At 40.6% G+C, this 20,131-nt stretch overlaps 1 protein-coding gene across 2 annotated transcripts in view; it reads left to right on the plus strand.

The window, feature by feature from the left end:
* The first annotated feature begins 5,275 nt into the window (after window positions 1-5,275).
* MAN1A1 (mannosidase alpha class 1A member 1) overlaps window positions 5,276-20,131 on the plus strand; it is a 152,371-nt gene continuing 137,515 nt past the window's right edge. The window contains exons 1-2 of one of the 2 annotated variants that reach the window (XM_037045844.1): window positions 5,276-5,529; window positions 5,787-6,647. In XM_037045844.1, the coding sequence (XP_036901739.1) occupies window positions 6,033-6,647 (615 nt within the window). In that variant the 5' untranslated portion in view covers window positions 5,276-5,529; window positions 5,787-6,032. Of the gene's footprint in view, window positions 5,530-5,554; window positions 5,576-5,786; window positions 6,648-20,131 lie in introns of those variants that run through there. The other variant, XM_037045845.1, reaches the window with a different exon arrangement.

Raw genomic sequence — 20,131 nt, forward strand, 5'->3', positions numbered from 1 at the left:
TTCAGGGGACAGAGGATCACAGGTGAATTCCTATCCGTTTACAGAGCCCCAGAGCTAAAGCAAAGCTGTGCCCTGAAGGACAACGTGAAAGACTGAACACCTAGTACGGACAGCACACTTATTTTGCAATGAACTTGGGAAGCCAAGTGCTGTCGTGCCACAGTTGTGGATAGTTTCTCCAAAAGAGGAACAAGCACATGTGGTTTCATTTCACTTTATTTCATAAAAGTTTTTCAGTTGGGCAGAATAATGTAATTTTTCTTTTTCTGAGTTTGTTTGGTTTTGGGGGGAAAACATATGATCTTTTATGGTACAGGGAAAGGAGAAAAAATATATTTTTAAAGAAAAAAGACTTTTAAAAAGTGTACCTAGTAAATTGAAAACTAAAGAAAAATTTTATATCTGTCTCCTGCCATTGAAAGTTAGTTTTTCCGTTAGTTTCCACTCTGTTGAAAGAGTATATTCTCCTCATGTCCTAACATTCAAATATTTTATATGCAGGGTTCATAAAAATTGTTGTTGGCAATCTCTGCCCAGCTTTTCTGTACCCAATCCTTGGTTTCCTGATTCTTCAAGCACTGAGCAATAATATCCTTCTTTTCACATTGAAAATTTGCCATCATTCACATTTTCTCAAGGCTTTAGGTACTACAAAGCTGGTTAGTTGGTAAATTTTTTGGTCTAGTTTATATAAAGAATAGGGAAAGAGCCCCTGTCAAACCCAAGGCTGTTGCCCCCAGTCCTTATCCAATGCATATCATTTAAATAGGGCACAGAAATTGAAAAGTGACAACCACATGAAGAATATCTAATCCAATTTTTTTCTCTGCCACCTTTTTCTGGTTCTTCCTTATAAGCATCCCAGAGAAACTGTTATTGTAAGACTTCTGACATTAATTCCCTTTTCAGGGGAGGAGAGAAATTGCATTAAATTTATTGAGTGCCTATTGTGCCAGACACATTAGTTAAATCATTTACTCTGAGAGCCACAGCCGTGTTACAGATGTAGAAAGAGATTCAGCAGATAGGTGACTCATGACCCATGGTCACACAGCCAAGGACATGCACGTCTTCTACAATAAATTACTCTCATTCAAACCCTTGCCCAGTTACTTCAGGAAAACCTCTCTCTGCTTACTGCTTTCGGTCCCTTTTTTAATCAAATAAAAACAAAACAAAAACACCATAAGGGTAGGACTAGTGATATACTTGAAACCAGAATAAACCTGTATTTAGTGAGAGGAAACCATACCTAAGAACTTCCACAAACCTTCCTGGCCTTGAAAGTTGGTTTAGAATTTTCTGAAACAATCATTATATATCCTCTTCTTCCAAATAAATCTATTTGTCCTCAGGCTCCAACATTTGAGATGAATAATACACTTTCTCATTCAAGTAGCATTGGAACAGTATTTTTTTCCATTTTATTTTTCCCTAGGGTCTTAGATCTTAGAAGAACAGACTTGCAAACTCAAAACATCATTTACAACTTTGTTTCTATGGAGAAAAATGCTCTGAAAGTTCCAAAGAGCCAATGCACAAATCCTTTGTGGGGCACACTGTCTTTATGTGGCACACTGTCTTTATGTTGGGAACGGCCAATACTTATGAAATAAGTGTTCAAAACAAAAACAGATCTTTCAACAGGAGCATGCAGAGACAGAGAATTAACTTAACTTGGCCACTTACGCGCTCTCCCCCAAGCCCCCCTCAGCAACACAGGTACACATGCGCATGCGCATACAAGTTATTGAAGAGCTAAAACCATAATATGCTACTTAGGCAGTTCCAAAGTACATTGGGGAGGGGAGGAGAGAAACAGAGATATGACTATAGCCCCTCATATGATCATACATATTACTGATAGTTTATTTTAAAACTTTTGTTAATTCCCATCTTAATAAGCTTTATATAAAATTTAGAGTTGTCCACTGAAGTACTGAAATATCAAAATGAATGTTCACAATGTACTTTTTTTGGCATATTACATTTGCAGGTTTTTTTCCTAATAAAAGCAAAAATCTATTCAAACCTAGAATTTGAAGGCAATTAGAGAATTGGCTATAGGAAGATTCTAATAGAAATCTAACTCAGTAGAGAATATCAGTAGTTATTACATCTGTGTTAAATTAATTATTTTACTAGATTATTTTTTATTTTAAAATCACAAAATAAAAATTCTCAAATGGATTCTCTGGTAAACTTCCATCTACTACCTTCTAGGAAATTCATACTAAGAAATTATTTCACACTTTAATTTTGAGAACTTATAAGTTTCTAAAACTACTCATGCACCGGTTTTATAAAAATGTCATCATTTTCCCTGTTTATAATTATTCCCATGTAACCCTGTTTATAATCATTATTTTCTTTATTTTTAGACATGTTCATGTAAAAGTTAAATTTATTTTCTGTTAAATGTAATTTTAAAAACAGAGCCACCAAATAAACTGGGGATTTCTTTACACTTATGAGGGATATCTCTAACCTAAACTAGGTTTTTAAAATTGCTTACTTCTAAAGATTTCATTTTGGAACTCAAAAATTTACAAACTGGCAAGGAAAGATACAGAGATAAAAAGGATTGCAAAAGGAAAAAGTTAGAAATAAGTTTGCAAACAAACTTGCCAAAGGTACACGGGAGTCATACTTCAGGACTGGATGGTAAAATAAGAAAACACAGCAAATATTTAAACAGAAAACCCACATAAAATTACTAAGATTGCTAAGTTTACATTAGACTGACTATTCATAATGAGAAAATAGCAACTTTGCCACTGTCACTGAATTCACAAAAATCATGACAGATCTTCAAGCAAACATGATAGGGGAGTCTGGATTTACAGGTAATAGTCAAAGTTTATTATTTGGGGACCAAAACCAGCTTTATTTTTGCTTTGTCTCAGGATACAAAGTACTATTTTTCCCACTGTCGAATATGACATGCTTATGGTATTGAAATCAGGGCAAAGTGTCAGATTTTGCCTCAAAATGCACATTTTTATTTATTGACCATTTTGTACTCCTCCATTTCTATGAATACTCAAGGCTTTGCATGGTTATTTTAAAGGGTTTTATGAGATTAATTTAGTTGGTACGTCTCTTCAAATATCTTCTGTGATTTTTTGAAACTTGTTCTATCCAAAACACAAATGCTCCCACATATTTCTTATCGTACCTAACACAGACTGCCATCCTTTACAACATATCCCATAATCAACCACTAATGCTAATTTCATGTTTTCGAAGTATTAAAGCCGGGCTTTACTCATAATAAGTCTCTGTTTTATAAGAAATACAGGGTTTTTTTTTAAAGCAATCTTCATAAAGGTCAACAGAAATAAACACATCAGTCACTTTAAACTATTCAAACACAATAAAGAGATCCAATTTATAGTTTTTAAGGAAAATAAAATCATCCTTAAGTCCATATGTTAAATTTTGAATGTTTACACTCTAGGTGGTGGTTTAAATGTCCACACTGGTTTGGTGTCACAGTTAAAGAGTGCCAGGAATAAAATTAGTTTTATAGTCTCCTTTCACCACCATTTAAAATATGCACCTAAAAGCAGATCTTATTGCTTTCCTAGAATACTTTGTAATATTAATTTTAAATCAAAGTTTCTGAATATTTTTGGCTATAAGAAATAATTCCATTCTTAAAACATAATAGTTGAAACAATAAATTATTCTGAAAGAGATTGATTTCTGGAGTAATTAACCCTAATCATGATCTATCTATTATCTACCTATCCATGATAACTCAATATTAAGGCTGGTGTTGAAAACAGTGTTATTTCACAGTGATTCAAACTTTTCAACCTATCCACAACTTTGAAACAAAAACTACCATTCCATCTTTAAAAAAACTAAAAAGAAAAAACACTGTTTTTTCTTGTTCAATCCTTCTTAACTTACCCTGCTTGGGTATGCTGCACTCTTCTGGGCATACAATTTCATAGCAGTTATCGAAATAATCAAGCCAGAAAGTTGGCTTTATCAAACAATAATTTTCCGTCAACAGAAACTTTGGATGTATGACTCATTTCACACAAAACAAATACACAGCAAATAATGATGGTTAAAATGAACACTAAAATAAAAACTGTAATAAGTATTTGTTATTTTCTTTTATATTTTCTCAAACAGTCTAACACCTGAAAACAACTGTATTGTGGGCACTTTCCTGAAAGGCGCCAGCTGTTTCCTGTTTTAAGACAACGAGCAGAAACGGAGCTAAAACCACGTTTCCGAAGAAGGGGAGGGGGGAGATAAAGCTGCAATAAACTAGCTGTCAGAAATGGGAAGTCAGTCAACCTTTTCCTCTATGATAACTCTTTATTTGCAGAGCAACAGGGGAATTACGAACATATTTTGGAAAATAATACTGTCTTAAAAACAATCTCTTTTGGACCAAGCTCTTACTTCCATGGAAGTAGTCAAATCCAAGACATAATTTCAACAGTGTGCAAATTTATTACTTGAAGCTCTGGCAACATAAAACTGTCTTCTTTAAATGGAAAATGTGACAACTTCTATGAGGTAAATGAATTTGAAAGTGGGAGTGGGTGGGGGAGGCACACGCTTTTTTCTTTTTTTTTTGTAAAGGGGAAAAGGATGCCTATGAAGACTCGTAAGCCAGTACAAAGCCCTGGGTCTCTAACGATGTTAGATCAGGCTGCTCAAGGCTCCGGGATCACAGCTCCGCACTGGGGACTTCTGGTTTCACTGCTACCGGGCATCGGTGGAATCCCTGCCTTGGGTGAAAAGAGGGTAATTGTGGAAAAGACGCGCTTCTTTACGACCCACTGTCCTGTGATTCTCCTGGAGACACAGCCCTTTCCGGAGCCCCCTCGGGACCACCCGCACATGGCCCGGCACGGGTTTTCAGAGCGACAGGGAGGCTCCGCGTCCACCCAGGAACCTCCCGGACAACTCGAGAACCGCCACCACCCCGAGCCCGGAGCCGGAGGCCAGCGCAAGATAAACTCCTCCACCGCGAGCCCCTCCAGCCGCCTCGCGCCCTGGACCTCCGCCGCGAGCGTGACTGCCTTCCCCGCCGCCGCTGCAGCCCGCTTCGCGCCTCCGGGACCGGCGACCTCCCCACCCCCGGCCAGGCCCCCCGGAGGCTGCGCTTCCCGTAAACTCCCCGCCCCGCTCGGCCCCCTCCCAGCTGCGGCCCCGCCCCCGAGGGACCCTAAGCCGCGCGCGATTGGCCCGGCCGTGCCGTCACTCTCCGGTCGCGTCACCGCCCCCGTTTCCGACCGCGGGGAGACCGGCAGTGGTGTTAGTGCTCGCGGGGCAGCGGTGGAGGGCGGCGTGTTGTCCTGCGCGCTACCATTCGCCCGCGGGTCGGCGCACTCACCTATCCGAGCGGCTACCGGAGCTGCAGGGCTGCCGGGCGGCAAGGGTGCCGGGCTGCAGGCTCAGCCCCCGCCTGAGAAGCAGAGGCAACTAGTCCCAGTGCGAGATGGGGAGAGGGCGAAGTTGACGCGTCCCCTACCCACGCTGCTTTCCTCCCGCCCGCAGGTGCGCTACTCTCTCTAGGAGGTGCCCGCACGCGGCCCTGCCCCAGGTGTGCGCGGGACACCCCGCCCCCGGAGACCCGAAAACTTCACCCCAAGTCCAAAGAGTGGACTCGAGGGCGGTGCCCGGAGCCCGACTCCAGACTGAAAAGCTGGGAGAGCTGTCCTGGAGGCTAGCACGGCGCGCGGAGGGCGGAGACCCGCTGGAAACTTTATCACCATCATCGTAATTACAACACTTTACTGTTTCTCTCCCCGCAGGGGCTGCAGCCAGCTGTCTGTCGTGCTTGCTTGTTTGCCAAAGGAGCCACTCCAGGAAGAAGACCCAGAGGGGAGTTGTTAGCCCAAGGGATACCTGCAGCCCAGCCGAGGGGCTTGGGCGGCCTGGATGCGCAGGATCCAAACCCGCAGCCGCTGACGCCGGGCAGCGGCGAAGTTTGGCTGCTGAGCGGTGTGGTGCAGAGCCACTGGACAGCGGGCAGCCCGGCGGCCGCGACGGCGGGAGCGATGCCCGTGGGGGGCCTGTTGCCTCTCTTCAGCAGCCCTTCGGGCGGCGGCCTGGGCGGCAGCCTGGGCGGGGGGCTCGGCGGCGTCGGCAGGAAGGGGTCAAGCCCCTCCGCCTTCCGCCTGACGGAGAAGTTCGTGCTGCTGCTGGTGTTCAGCGCCTTCATCACGCTCTGCTTCGGGGCGATCTTCTTCCTCCCCGACTCCTCCAAGCTGCTCAGCGGGGTTCTGTTCCACTCCAGCCCCGCCCTGCAGTCGGCCGCTGACCACAAGCCTGGGCCCGGGGGGCGCGCTGAGGACGCCGCAGCAGCAGGGCGAGCCTGGCGCGGCGAGGAGGGAGCGCCCAGGGACCCGGAGGCCGCCCTGGAGGACAACTTGGCCAGGATCCGCGAAAACCACGAGCGGGCTCTCAGGGAAGCGAAGGAGACCCTGCAGAAGCTGCCCGAGGAGATCCAAAGAGACATCCTGCTAGAGAAGGAGAAGGTGGCCCAGGACCAGCTGCGTGACAAGGAGGTGCTAAGAAGGTTGCCCCCGGTGGATTTCGTGCCTCCCATCGGGGCGGTTGGCCGGGCACCGGCCGACGCCACCATCTGCGAGAAGAGGGCAAAGATCAAAGAGGTGAGTGCACCATGCTAGAAATCCCTCCCTGCCCGCCGTTTTTAAAGGGAGAAACGGCAAACCTTTGAAACTCTTAATACTGCAACATTACAGTGTAGGGGTACGTGGAGATTTACCACCTGCACCAGGTGTAGTGTCAAAGGCGCTTTCGTTTTCCTTATTTCATTAACATACTAGATAGGGCCAATTACCATCTGAGGTTGAATCCCGTTGCTTCTAACTTACATGCTTGGGTGAACATCAGCCGCATGGCAGGTGGTGTGCAAACCTTTTCTTTCACTGGCTGATGCTGTTAATTGACCCTGAGAACAGAGACGGTGAAGGTCCCAAACAGCCGCTGTAAGACTTGGACGTGGCTTTGGAATGAAGCTTGAGTGTAAACGCTGAGCATCAATCTCGCCTTGTAAAAAGGTTCTGACAGCAAGTCAGCACACCCCAGCGTTCAGTGGTGTGACCCCATTCTGCCAGGTGGCATCCTGTGTGTACTTACAGACTACAAAGATGAAACTTGAGAACTCGCTATCATAGGGGGGCACGCTGTTGTTTACTTTAAAAAAATAAAAAGTTGAAACAGCCAAACCTACTGCCTCTTGAATTTCTAGTGTAGTCAGAAAAAAAGTATTTCGCGTGATGCAACAGGTTTGCCTCCACAGCGGCACCCTGATGACAGACTTAATCTCGGACAAACATGCACTTTGATAAGTTTCATAATTCCTTTCTCGTTATTTTCACGTAGAACTAGTAACACGTGGTGAGATCATGACTGGCTTAAAGCTGAAGTGAACCTTAACATAATGTTAGACTACCGTTTTAAAAATGAACTTTGAAGGTCCCAGGGCCCAGACCCTGGTAATGACTGAGTCATGACTTAAAACCTGACTTCTTCCGGGTCACCTGTCACTGGGCACATAGACATTTCTCTTTCCAGTTGTTTTCCTGTGTAAAATGATAGCAGCCTGGAGTTTTACGTGGCCCAAGAGCTGTAGGAACCGTATTAAAAACACTTCATCTCAAATCTTGATTCAGATTTCTAAACTATATTATGAATGGAAGTAATGTTTTTGTCATTTTATAAAATTTCAGAGCTTCTGAAAATAAACTTTGTGTTTTGACACTTGGTACGTAATCGAGAGAGGAAGCTTTCTGATCCCCCATTTTCAGCCAGTGAGCTGAATTTTGAGGTGATGAAGAGGTATTTAGCTGAATAGCTGCAGAATGGAGGTAGCTCAGCTGTGTAAGACTTGTGACTTTTCTATAAGACCAGATGAATTTCATTAATTTGTAATTGAGCAAGTTAGAGTGGATTTGGATCCCTTTCAGTTGACTCTAGGTAGCTTGCTATCCTTCCTCCTGTGCACACAGCTTTTTTCCATAGCCCATCAGCCTTTCCACTTAAGACCCTCCCTCAGGCATAGAAGCCTGAACGTGGGGGGATGAATTTTACTACCTCCCCCCACCCTCCACCAACTTCTGTCTAGCAGTTTTCCTTCCCCACGAAATTCTATCAGGGCTACCAGTCCAGGAAGGTGGGAAAAGCTCTACTTCTCACCAACATCCCCCTCCTGTCTTCATCCCAGGCTCCTTAAAAGTACCTACCAAAACCCATAGGTAAATTGACTCCAAATCTGTATCTGCTTATATTTATTTCCCTTAAGTTTGAAGCAGTGTAATTCACACATCTTATGCTGCTAAATTCCTATGAGCTGCCAGCTACTGCAGCTCATTGCTCTCCTTGGAAATTATTTTAAATACTAAAGATGCATGGATGTTAAAAGAACTATTGGTACTGACTAGTAGCAATTACAAGTGCCTTTAAAGCAAAAGCAGTGGGTCAATAGCAATCAGTTCAGAACAGCATATTAACAGTTATGGATATGTGTTCCTACTAGATTCATGTTGTCTATGTCTCTAAATCAAAAGGTCTTAATTAACCATGTAAAGGAAATTGATGTAGCCTTGTGTCCATGTGGTGCCAATATCTTCGTGCCTGGATGTTTTGAAACTGTCCAGTCTTGCATAAAGTGGTGGAACTAAGCGTGTTGTTTAAATTCCATGTTGTGAAAATTTAAAAAAAAGCCAGCATAATTAACTTCGGTAGTTAGTCAAAGTCTAAAGAAGAGAAATGTATTATGGGTTTTTATCAGATTAGTTCAGGCAGATGTGTTCCTTTGTAAACCAAAAAAAAAAAAAACAGTCATGCTAGTCTAAAATTGGGCTGTAAATGCTCAGTTTTAAAGAGGAAACAGTGGTTACTCATTATGAATAGGGCACTGGACTTTAATTGTACACATTTAGATTCAGTTTGCGGCACCACCATGGATTCCTTGTCATGGACCAATGGATCTTCATGGATCTTTGCCTTCTTTTGCTCTTTATCATACCTGTGTTTTATAGTTCTCTATATATACTTAGGTTCTCTAACACACCTGAGTGTACTAATAGTTTTATAGTAAAATTTAAAGATAGAGGCAAATCTAATATGTTGGGAGCTTAGACTATAATTTCTGAGCCAGTCTTTTATTCTGTAAATTTGTTTGTTTAAAGATAGCCAATACTATTTTTATATTGCCAGTACAGCTTGTGTTACTGCTACTGTGGTAAATCTTTGACAAATCTGTGCCTAGAGGAAACAGTCTATAATTTCAAATAGGATGTTGTCTAGCATACGTCACAAAGAGGCAGCACCTGCTTTCTGCTACTTATTTGCTGGATGTTAAAGCTGGATGTAAAACTTGTTGACATTAACACACCCCCCCCCATGGTAACTTTGTAAATAAATTAACTCTGGAATTTCCCTGGGATTTGTCATATATACAACATATTTTCATTATTTGATCTTTAAGAGATTGTACTCAACTTGGGCTTAGCTTTAAAAGCAGTGTTAGAATAATGAATCACAGAAGTTAAAATTCCACCAGGAATTTAAAAAAAAAAAAACAGTCAATTTCCCATTCTACCCCAACATTTTTTAAAATCAGGAAGCTTGCTTTTGGGGGGGTGGATTCCCCACCCAGCTAAATGTGGTGGGGATTGGGGGTGCTGGGTGATCAGGCAGTTTGGGGTCTATCAGATAAGGTTTTAGGACCTGTCAGCTCTAGGGTCACTGTTGGCCTGTCTGGGTTTCTCAAAACAGGCTTTAGTTTTTTATTACGGACCAACTTATGTAATTATAAATTTAAAAGAAATTTTAATGTTGATGGCTGATAGTTAAAATCTATTCTTATACCTTACACTAGCCTTAGGTTGTCCTCGAGTCTATATGTTAACTATTGACAGTTAATCTTTTTATTAAAGATCAGACATAGGAATATTCTACCTTGACAAATTAAAACAACACACTTTTATTTCAAAACTTAACTTTCCAGTTTATTTGTATAGATAGTTCTGGTATGGCAAATAATTTTTTGGAAAATAATAAAAGCCACAGTTTGAAGACCTGACTCTGAAGGAGCTTATTAAAGACCCTTGGATTGTTACCTTGCCTGCTTTGCCCATCCTGCTGTGAAACACACCCACTGACTACGGGCAAATGCCAGATGTCCCTGTACATTGCGGGGTGTTTGTAAAGGTTTCTCTCTTTAATGGGTAGGTGAATAAATTCAGATCTCAACAGTGTAAGTACTGGGGTAAATGCCAGCGATTGAATATTAATATAAGAAAGCAAGAAAAGATTGTTAATGGGTCATCAATTATGTTCAGTTTAGTTTTCTTTAAGCTATTGATGATTTGAGAGGAGTATCATCTTCCTCTTATCAGATAACTTAAGATTCATATAAAGAAGCTATATTTAGGACTTAAAACCTAGTTAAAGGTATGAAAAGAGGTTAAAATGCATTTTTGAGTTCACACATCTGCATTTCTTATGTGAGGGAATAAAGTAAGCCATCTGGAGATATTTATCCTAATATTTCACGTGTAGAAAAAGTTCCTTTGTATGAGATTTGAATTTGTGAGAATTCAGTGGAGAACTCACATATTTGCATTAAATGATTACGTAGTTCGTGGTAATACAAATTTTTTTGTGTAAGAGATTCAAAGCATGTGTCCTTAAGGTCAGAGAGGGGAATGCCTGCAGGTCTGTGTGAGTGATGAGGCCTAAGTATACCTCAGAAGCATCACTGGTCAGGTTCCAGGCCATGCCAACGAAACGAGTATTGCAGTACAGTGAATTGTAATCTTTATTTTTGGTGAAAGGTCTTGCTTTCAGTTGTATAAAAAAAGTAACATCTGTGAAGTGTAATAAAACAAAATGCAATAAAGTGAGGTATGCCTGTACATAGGTAGATCAAAACTGCCCCAGAGTTGGCTCATACCCTATAGCCCAGTGGAGAACCTGCAGCCTTTTAGATTTTTTATAACCTACAAAACCATGAAAGTGTATGTTTGTCAAAGATGAGTTACAGTTGGTCAAAATAGATACAGCTATCCTGTGAGCTCCAGAGATGCTGTGAAATGCCTTTCCTGTACATAAGTAGACAAAAATGATGAAGGAAAAACCAGTGTTTGATAGCTTAAGGACGAAATCCTTTCTTTGGGGAAAATTAAGTCTTGACTTCTCCCTCAGTGTTCTTAGCCGAGTGCCTTGTTTAGTGGTGAGTATGTAATGGAACTGCCTCTAACCCCTTCCCCCTAACCCCTCAATTCCAAATCTGTTTAAAGGGCCTTTACACAAACTCTACAAATCAATTTTTATCACTAACAATATGCCATAAATATTGTAACTCTCTGGTTTTTAAAAGCAAACATATGCTCAGAGTCCTTAAGTATTGTATCTGGATGAGGCCTTAGATATAGTTCAGTTTGTTCATTTTACTGTAGAGACCCCTGAGGCAGAAAACTTGTTCTGGGAATCATGTTGCCAGTTAGTAGTAGAGCTGAATTGAGAATGGAAGCCCCGTCATTGGTGAGTGTTGCTCACTGTCCTATCATAGCTTCCCTCCTAAATAAAATGCCCAAAGAGTGTATAAATTGATTGTCCTCACTAATTATTTGCAGGCCCTAATGTGGAGTGAATACACATCACATACAGCATAATCTTCAGAGCTGTAAATCTGACCTCATATTAGTTAAGTTACATTACCTATAGTAATTTTTTAAAAATTTTACTAATGGCATGATTTAGATTTCATCTGTCTAAAACTTCTCAGGGAAAGTTCGATAGACATTTTTTTCTCTTTATAAAAATGACTGCAGGAAGCAGAGGTATTTGTAAACATCCAGGTGGGCATTCTTCGTAAGGAGAGGTAGAGAAGAAAAAGGGAAGGGAGAAGAGAGGAGAGGTGGCCTAGAGAGGACCCTTGTTTCAATATGGGGACTCTTTCAAACTGTGTAAACAAGTTCTACTTTTTAATTTATGTTCAAATTATGGCTGACACCAATATATATTACTTTTAGCTGTATGATGTAGTGATTAGGCATTTATAAGCCTAACGAAGTAATCACCACGAGAAGTCCCGAACCCATCTATCCCATACATAGTTATCATGATGTTATTGGCTATATTCCCTGTGCCGTACATCACATCCCTGTGACTTTCTCTAAAACTGGTCCTTGGCACGTCTTAGTTGTCCTCGTCTTTCTTAGCTCTCTCCTCGCCTCTCCTCCCATCTGACAACCATCAGTTGGTTCTCTGTATCTATGAGTTGTTTTTCTTTTGCTTGGTTTGTTCATTTGTTTTGTTTAGATTCTACACATAAATGAACTCGTTAAGTATTTGCCCTTCTCTGATTTATTTCATTTAACATGATACCTTCTATATCCATTTATATTGTCACAGAGAGCAAGATTTCATTGTTTTTTATTGGTGAATAACATTGCATTGCATGTGTGTGTACACCACGTCTTTGTACATACTCTTTTGACATTGCACTGCGTGTCACAGGGATTGACAGTTCACCTGAAGGACTTTAGTTTTTAGAAAGTACTCATACATGTAAGAATCCCATCCATCTATAGGCTGTTCAGTCTAGGAGCATGCTGTTCTCTTCACCCAGATGGGTTCTGGGGATTCTGGGGATAGCCTCCTTTTCCCATCTGTTTGGAGCAGCGTGGCGGTGAGAAGGGGTGGTTCTGAAGCCCCATGCACGGCGTCTGAATTGGACCTCTTTCATTCACAAGGTTTGTAACCTTAAGGAAGTTTTTAAAATCTTTTAGAGCTTCAGTTTTATCATTTGTAAAAAGGGGATAATCATAGTACCTGGGTTTTTTGGATCAGAAGGCTTAAATGTGACTCTGCACACAAAGCCTTTAGAATGGTGTCAAGCACGCAGGGAGTTTGCGATAAATGCTACTTGCTATTGTGACTGTTATTAGTCCCTGCCTGAAGGCATCAAGCTGAGGTCACATTGTTTCATTTATTGTTTAATAAATCATGGAAGTGGCTGATGAAGTCTCAAAAAGTTACCAGAAACAGTTCAGATAAGTTTGATGCTAAAGGGATCAGGATCATCTTTCCAAACAGCTATGATTTTATTGTGATACTGTCAACTCTGATTTTCTCAGATTTCCGACACATTCCGGAAAACCTTGGGTGTTTTTAAAATTACATGCTTCTTCAACTTCTGTACTTTAAAATGTGTGTTAAAGGATTAATTTGTCTCTTTCTCACAGTCTTGTGTGCTTTCACTGAAGCTCCATCTTTTCGGAGCAATCACAGTTCTTGAGTTACCTCCTTAAGCATGGAAATTCGCCCCCAGAGGAGAGAAAAGGATTGAATAGAATGCATTTGAACCCGTTTTGTCTTTGGAGGAATGTTTTTAAGAAGTGAGAAGAAAATTATTTTAGACTTGGCAAAATTTATATAATTATGATCAGTTCTATAATCACAGCTCAATCTGTCACCTGATAGTCAAAAGTCACATAAATCAGTCCTACTTTATAACTCAAAGATGGCCTGTTTTTTTGAAAGATTTGAATTCAGATTTACTAGGGCTTCAGGCCCAGAAGGACCTCAGAGACTGAAGACCAGTGCTTATTTTATGTATGAGAAACAGGGCCTGTGAGCTGGGACACACTGAGGTTCCCCCAGTGGTCTAGGGATGGAGGTGGGAATGGCCTCTTAGTGCCAGGCCTTGCCAAGCCCATGGTATCTCCACTCTAATGGCTCCTGCTCAGCCCTGACAAGGAGTGACCTGAGAAAGCAATACTGGCTAATTCCTTTGCTCTGAAGAATGTAACAGCCCTGCCTGCCACCCCTCCTCACCCCTCCCCACCCCCGTGCCCCCACCGCTCCCACTGAGTCCTGATAAAGACTTCTGTGGTCATTAGGTGCTTGGAAGAAAACTTAAGATTAAGGTTTAAGAGCTTTTAAAAGTGGCGGACCTCTTTTCTGTCTGGGATATACTCTGGCAGTAGTTTCAGGTGCTATAGAGCCCAGCAGTCCTGCAGAAAATTCAGAACAGAGATAATAAAATTAAAAAGCACCAGTAGGTGTCCTTTGTAGTTACTTGACTTTTGTGACTAGAATACATCCCTTACTTTCTTTTTTTCTGTCACTTTATTTGTATCCCTGGCTCTTAAGCTTATCAGAGGCCCGGTCCTTGATTTTCTTCAGTCTTTCTGATCACTCTTGCTCTAAATACAGTGACACTCAGGCTACATTATTTGAGCTTTTGTTTGCAGTTTTCCACGTATTTGTGTGTGGATGTCCCATTAGATTACTATCCTGCCTCCAGTTCTTAGTGTGAGAGGAGGCCCGGAAGTGAGGGGCTGAAACCCTTCAGAAAGATGCCGAGTTCTTCAAGCAGTGGTGTAATACGCAAGCTGCACACTGAAGCTTTGTTGCAACACCAGTGGGGATGCCTGTTTGCCTAGGCCAGCAGTTAATGGAAAAGGGTGTGGCAATAATTGATGTACACAGGCTGTGAATGACCGTATTTGAGGCATGAACTCAGGTCACTCAGAGACCATGAGCTGAAATCTCCATATCTGCCAAATCCTTCTCATTGAATGGTCTTCGCAGAGTCCTATGAAGACACTTGATTCCTAAGGGACAAGAGAGTCAAAAAATAGAAGCCCAGGGCTTGTAGCCCACACTGGTGGTAGCCATGTGCAGCCTTCCTGAGCCGATGTCTGGGATATGCCTGTCGGACTCTAGTTCCCCGTTAACTAAATAAGATTACGTGCTGGACCTACTGAACACAAACACAGTTGTTTCCTCACTGTGGCTCTGTTTGTCAGGGCAAAAGGCAAGAGGAAAGGTGGACTGATTAAGGCAGCAGGGGAGTGCCAGCTCAGTCTCAAAACCTCATTCCCAGCTCCCTGAAACTTGACCATCAGGCCCTCCCTAGGGCCATTGATGTAATGCTTCTTAAAGGCCGCTGTTGAAAGTGTATCACTGAAGTTGCCTGGCAAAAATTGTCGTGCTTTGAGATTTGTCTTAGCAGGGGCAAGAATATGTTTGTAGACGTAAACACCTTTCGTGTAATTTCATTATAAACTAACACTTGCTTAGGAATGAACATTTTAAAAGTACTTAAGAGTAGAAAAAAGAAAAAACATCCTCATGTTTCAATCGTTTAATCACCAGTGGTGTCAACACTACAACCCACCCCAGCATATAGATTATTTCTTTCTACAGTTGTGACCACACAATATATGTGTGTGTGCATGTGTGTGTGTATTTCATTTCCTTTTATAGGGTCATCGTGCGATAGTATAATACAATACATAGACATGCCCTTGTCTATGAAGTTGCCACCTCATTTTTTATTGCTGCCACCGCAAGTAGAACTTCCCTTTAAATTCCTAGAAGGGGAAATGAATGGGTCAAAGGATCATGGCACATTTTGAGGAATTACTTTCTAAAACCAATTTGTACTTCCACCTATAATATAATGACTGTAGTCTGTTGAATCTTTATTGGTTTCATAAGTGTTGAAACAGTGTTTTGCATATGTAATTTGCCTTTGAGAAACATTTTCTCTCGTTTTGGTTGACCAGCTGCATTTCCTTATCGTGGACATTTTAAAGGACTGGACTGGAAAGAAGGCCTGTCGGGTAGGGTATCATCAAAGGTTGATCCACCATGGCCAGTAGGACATGAATTCTCAAAAGAAGCAAAGTCCTGAAAAGCAACAGGGAGCATTTTATTTTAAAAAACTGAGCAAAATTTGCTTCTTGCCTGGGTTGATACCTAGGATAAAAAATCATCTTTATTGATAGGAGTGCAGTAATTGCCCCTTATCCAATAGGGATACATGAAGACCCCCCAGTGGATACCTGAAACCATGGATAGTAGCAAACTCCATCAAAACGATGGTTTTTTTCTTAGATATACATACCTTTTAACTTGAAGAAAGCACTATTACGTTAAGTTTAAAGGTTCCTCTTTGGCATAGCCAAATTGCCGGCATCACCGCTCTTGTGCTTTGGGGCCATTATCAAATAAAATAAGGGTTACCTGAACACAAACACTGCAGTACTGAAGTAGTTGATCTAAGAGCCTAGAGGGCTACCAAGTGACTAAGGGTGAGGTTCTGGTGCGTGTATGGCTTCCGTACCCTGGACAAATGGATGATTCACACCAGGGGTCAGAGCTGGTGAGACATTTTACCATTTTATCACAGTACTCAGGACAGCACACAATTTAAAACTTATGAATTGTTTATTTCAGGAATTTTCCATTTAATAAGTTTTGAACCACAGTTGACTTTGGGTAACTGAAACCACGGATAAAGGAAGATTGTTGGAAACACTTCGGGATAACCCGTTTTACAAAGGCTAAGTTGGCTCAGCTTCATTGTTAAGTTACAGTTGGGTTTTTGCATCAGTTATTTGAGGAAGATACGGTATCTCTGGAGATCTGGGGAACAGGAGAGGGGTCTTTCTCTTTTGAATTCATCAGGATGGTTTTCTATTATTTTAAGATTATAGTTGAAGATCAAAAATAGTCCAAATAGAATCTCAGAAGTGATTTTAGTGATACCAGAAAATGGCAAGTCTTACAAAGCTGAGTTCTTAAAGAAGAAAATTAACCAAAAAGAAATCATTCATAAGACTTCCTAGCAATAACTGTATACATCTTTATGTTTGAAGGGGTAGACTAATGTTTTGGAAGTATGTTAGAGGCCTTTAGTTTTTATTTTTTAAATAGAAAAAAAGATTTTTATCCAAGGTATTTTATTTTAGAATAAAAGAAAAGCCTGATTTGTTATGAAGTTTGGTCTTATTTTTTATTTGATTTGATTTAATGTTTTTTTGCTAATTCCTTCTAATAACGTGTTTTGGTCCTGATTTTTAAAGGTAGTGAAGAGGTGCACATTTCAAAATGCATTTACAGTCTGATCTTGGTTAGTTCATAAAAGTCTGTCAAATACCAGAACTGTTTAAACTTGGCTTTGAGACTAGATTAACATGGTGAATAACAATTGGCATAAATGTACTATATTATTTTTATAAATTGTGGTTTGAGATGATAGTAATTTTAGAATATTTAGGATGCTGTTCTCTAAGATGCTGTTATTTTTGTAGTCAACTAGCAGTGTAGAATGTCCACTACAGATTTTCATCTATGAGTGAAAAATGCCTCAAACAGTTCACATTGCATTTTTAGGAGTTATTGGCCCAAGTCAGCAATTTTATATGCCATTCTTAATAAGTTTAAAAGGAATTTTATGTAGTTAAAAAAGTCTATTTTATAATTGGCATGTGTTAATACTTTGTGTACATTCACTTGCATTAGGCATTTTGACTAGTCTTTGTTGTTTAATCCTCCTAGGGGTTACTTAGCTTAGAGTGTGTGATGAAGAACTCAGTAGCTTTAAAAAAAAAAGTCGGGGGGAGCAATATGAGGAGCATAAAAAATGAAGATGATTTATTAACTACTGTTGAAAGCTGCTTTTACAGTTAGGGTGAATAAAAATGATGATTAATTAAGTGTTCTGTGACTAATAAGATAAAATTGTAGCACAGGGCGGAAGTCTGTTTTCTCTTACTCCAAGAGTACAGAATCACTGTGACATTGGCTACTCATAGCCATGAATCTGTTCCAGAACTACAAAGTTGAGTAGGACAAAGAGGCTATCCACCCACCAGGGCAGCTAGCCCTGGGCCTTGCCATAATATGACCCAGTAAATACTTGTTGGGGGAACACGCTTTTTAAAACAAGTGTACCACATGGAGTTACTCAGGTTAAGTGTGACAGTCCCCCACCTTTATATAATCACAGAATCCAAACGTGGCACCACTCATCTTTAGAGCTCCTTCAACCTATCCTCACGGCTTACAAGCCATTGTATTTTGAGGGGAGACCTGAGTTTTTATACTCATATTAGTCAAATGTGACTTGGAAACTGGTTGCAAAGGTTGTTCCTAAAATATCTTTTGAGAAGATGTAATATTGCTGAAATAATTGTGAATACTTGCGGGGTTTCTTAAGGTCCACATTTACTTGAATATAAAAGCTGTTTCATTTAAAAGTTAGTCTACTTTATATTTATACTAGCATTTTGTTTATCAAGTATGGTAGTCCACCCACCTTATCCATGGATTTGTTTTCTGTGTTTTTAGTTACATATGGTCAACATGGTCTGAAAATATTAAATGAAATATTTAGAAATAAACAATGTACAAGTTTTAAATTATGTATTCTTCTGAGTAGTGAGGTGAATTTCCAGTGCCCTCCATGAGATGTGAATCTTTCCTTTATCCAGTGTCTTCACACTGTATATGAGGTGTGACCCCCTTCCCCCCAAAAAAACAGGAATTATTTTTAGGGGACAGGCCCCTTGTAGTACAGGCTTTCCCCACTAGGTGAGTGTCCTAGGAACCCATCTGAATCAGTGCATCAGCTGGCATTGTTGTGAGAGGCTGCTTTTGGTTTCAATAAATTTTCTTTAAGGACTTTCAGTGTATGTGCTCATTTCGTGATGGATGATTATTGAACGCACCTGCCCACACTGCAATGAGATTTCAGGAGTGTTTGACCAAAAACAGCATGACCCCCATGCCCCATCCTTCTTATTCCCCCCATATTGCTCCAAGAGACTTTTTTGTTGTTGTTTCCGGGATGAAAAATGTCCTGAAGGGGAAACATTTTGCTGATATGGAAGAGGTGAAACAAAAGACGGCAGAATTACTAAAAGGCATCAAATCAATGACTTAAAAATTTGTTTTGAGCAGTGGAAATAACGTCTTGATAGGTGTATTGCATCAAATGGAGAGTGCTTTGAAGGTGACTGAAGTTTAAACATGTGAGAATAAATGCACAATGTTTCATAAATAAATTCTAGTTCTTTGGGTTTCCTGTCCATTTGTCACGTAGCCAGCCCAGTTATCAGATCAGCTTTTCCTGTGCACCAGTGCTTGTGTTCCAGTCACCCTGCAGTCAGAGGTCAGTAGGAGCCTAAGGCTATGTCGCAGTCCTTGTGACTTCCACCTCACTTTATCTCATCAAGTAGGCATTGCATCATCTCACAGGAAGAAGGGTGAGTACAAACAATAAGATATTTTGAGAGAGGGAGACTACATTCATATAACTTTTATTATAGTATATTGTTAATAAGTGTTCTATTTCATTATTAGTTAATCTTACTGTGACTGATTTATAAATGAAACTTCAATATAGGTACATTAGTGTAGGAAAAAGCATAGTGTATGTAGGGTTTGATCCTATCTATGGTTTTTCAGGCATCCACTGAGGGTCTTGGAATGTGTGCACTGTGGATAAGGGGGGCTACTGTATGTGATTTTAATTTAGGTAAAGTCCTCATTTATTTCTGTCCATTATTATCTGGAGTTGTGGACTATACTTAATAAGAGCTGTCTTTTTTTACATTTCAATTTCATATATGATATACCCAATTAAGGTTTTTTTCTTATGCTAGCGAAAATTTTTTTGAGGAACAATGGTCTGTTTATAAGTAATGCTAACAGTACCACACTGAAATGAAAAATCATGTGTTAAGTGTGACTTTCTCCAAGAGAAATTAGAATTTAGTGAAAAATTTCTCTGTAGGAAGATATACTTTAAGAAAGAAACCCTTCTGTTTCCTAATGCGATATTGCCTCTCCTGAAAAGTACTCTCTCAAATAAATATTTGCGTGGTACAGGCTCTATGAATTTTATGAATTTGCAAATGGTCCCTTTTGAATTCATTCTGCAGATCACTATTAGATTAATCTTCTTAAAACATCATTTCTCTCCTGTTGCCCAACACAGTGGTTTTCATGGGCCTTCATTTCCTGCGAAGAAGCCATGCAAAGAATCACCTAGGGGGCATGTTAACTGACATTGCTGGGCTCTGCCTCTAAACTTTCAGACTCAGTAGGTCTGGATGGGCCCCATAATTTGCATTTTTAACATGTTCCTGGGGGATGCTAACACTGCTAGTCTGGTGACTAGTTTGAAAACCTTTGCCTTGGAGTGAAGCCCCAACTGGTTAGGCTGATGTTTGTAGTCCTCTACAAATCTGGCTCAGTCTGCTTCTGGGGTCATTTCTCTTAAATTAGGAGGGACTCTGCTTTAGCTAATGTTGTAGTTACT

The sequence above is a fragment of the Sturnira hondurensis genome, unplaced genomic scaffold, assembly GCF_014824575.4.
Source record: "Sturnira hondurensis isolate 20B ecotype Veracruz unplaced genomic scaffold, ASM1482457v3 Scaffold0004474, whole genome shotgun sequence".
Classification (NCBI taxonomy): domain Eukaryota; kingdom Metazoa; phylum Chordata; class Mammalia; order Chiroptera; family Phyllostomidae; genus Sturnira; species Sturnira hondurensis.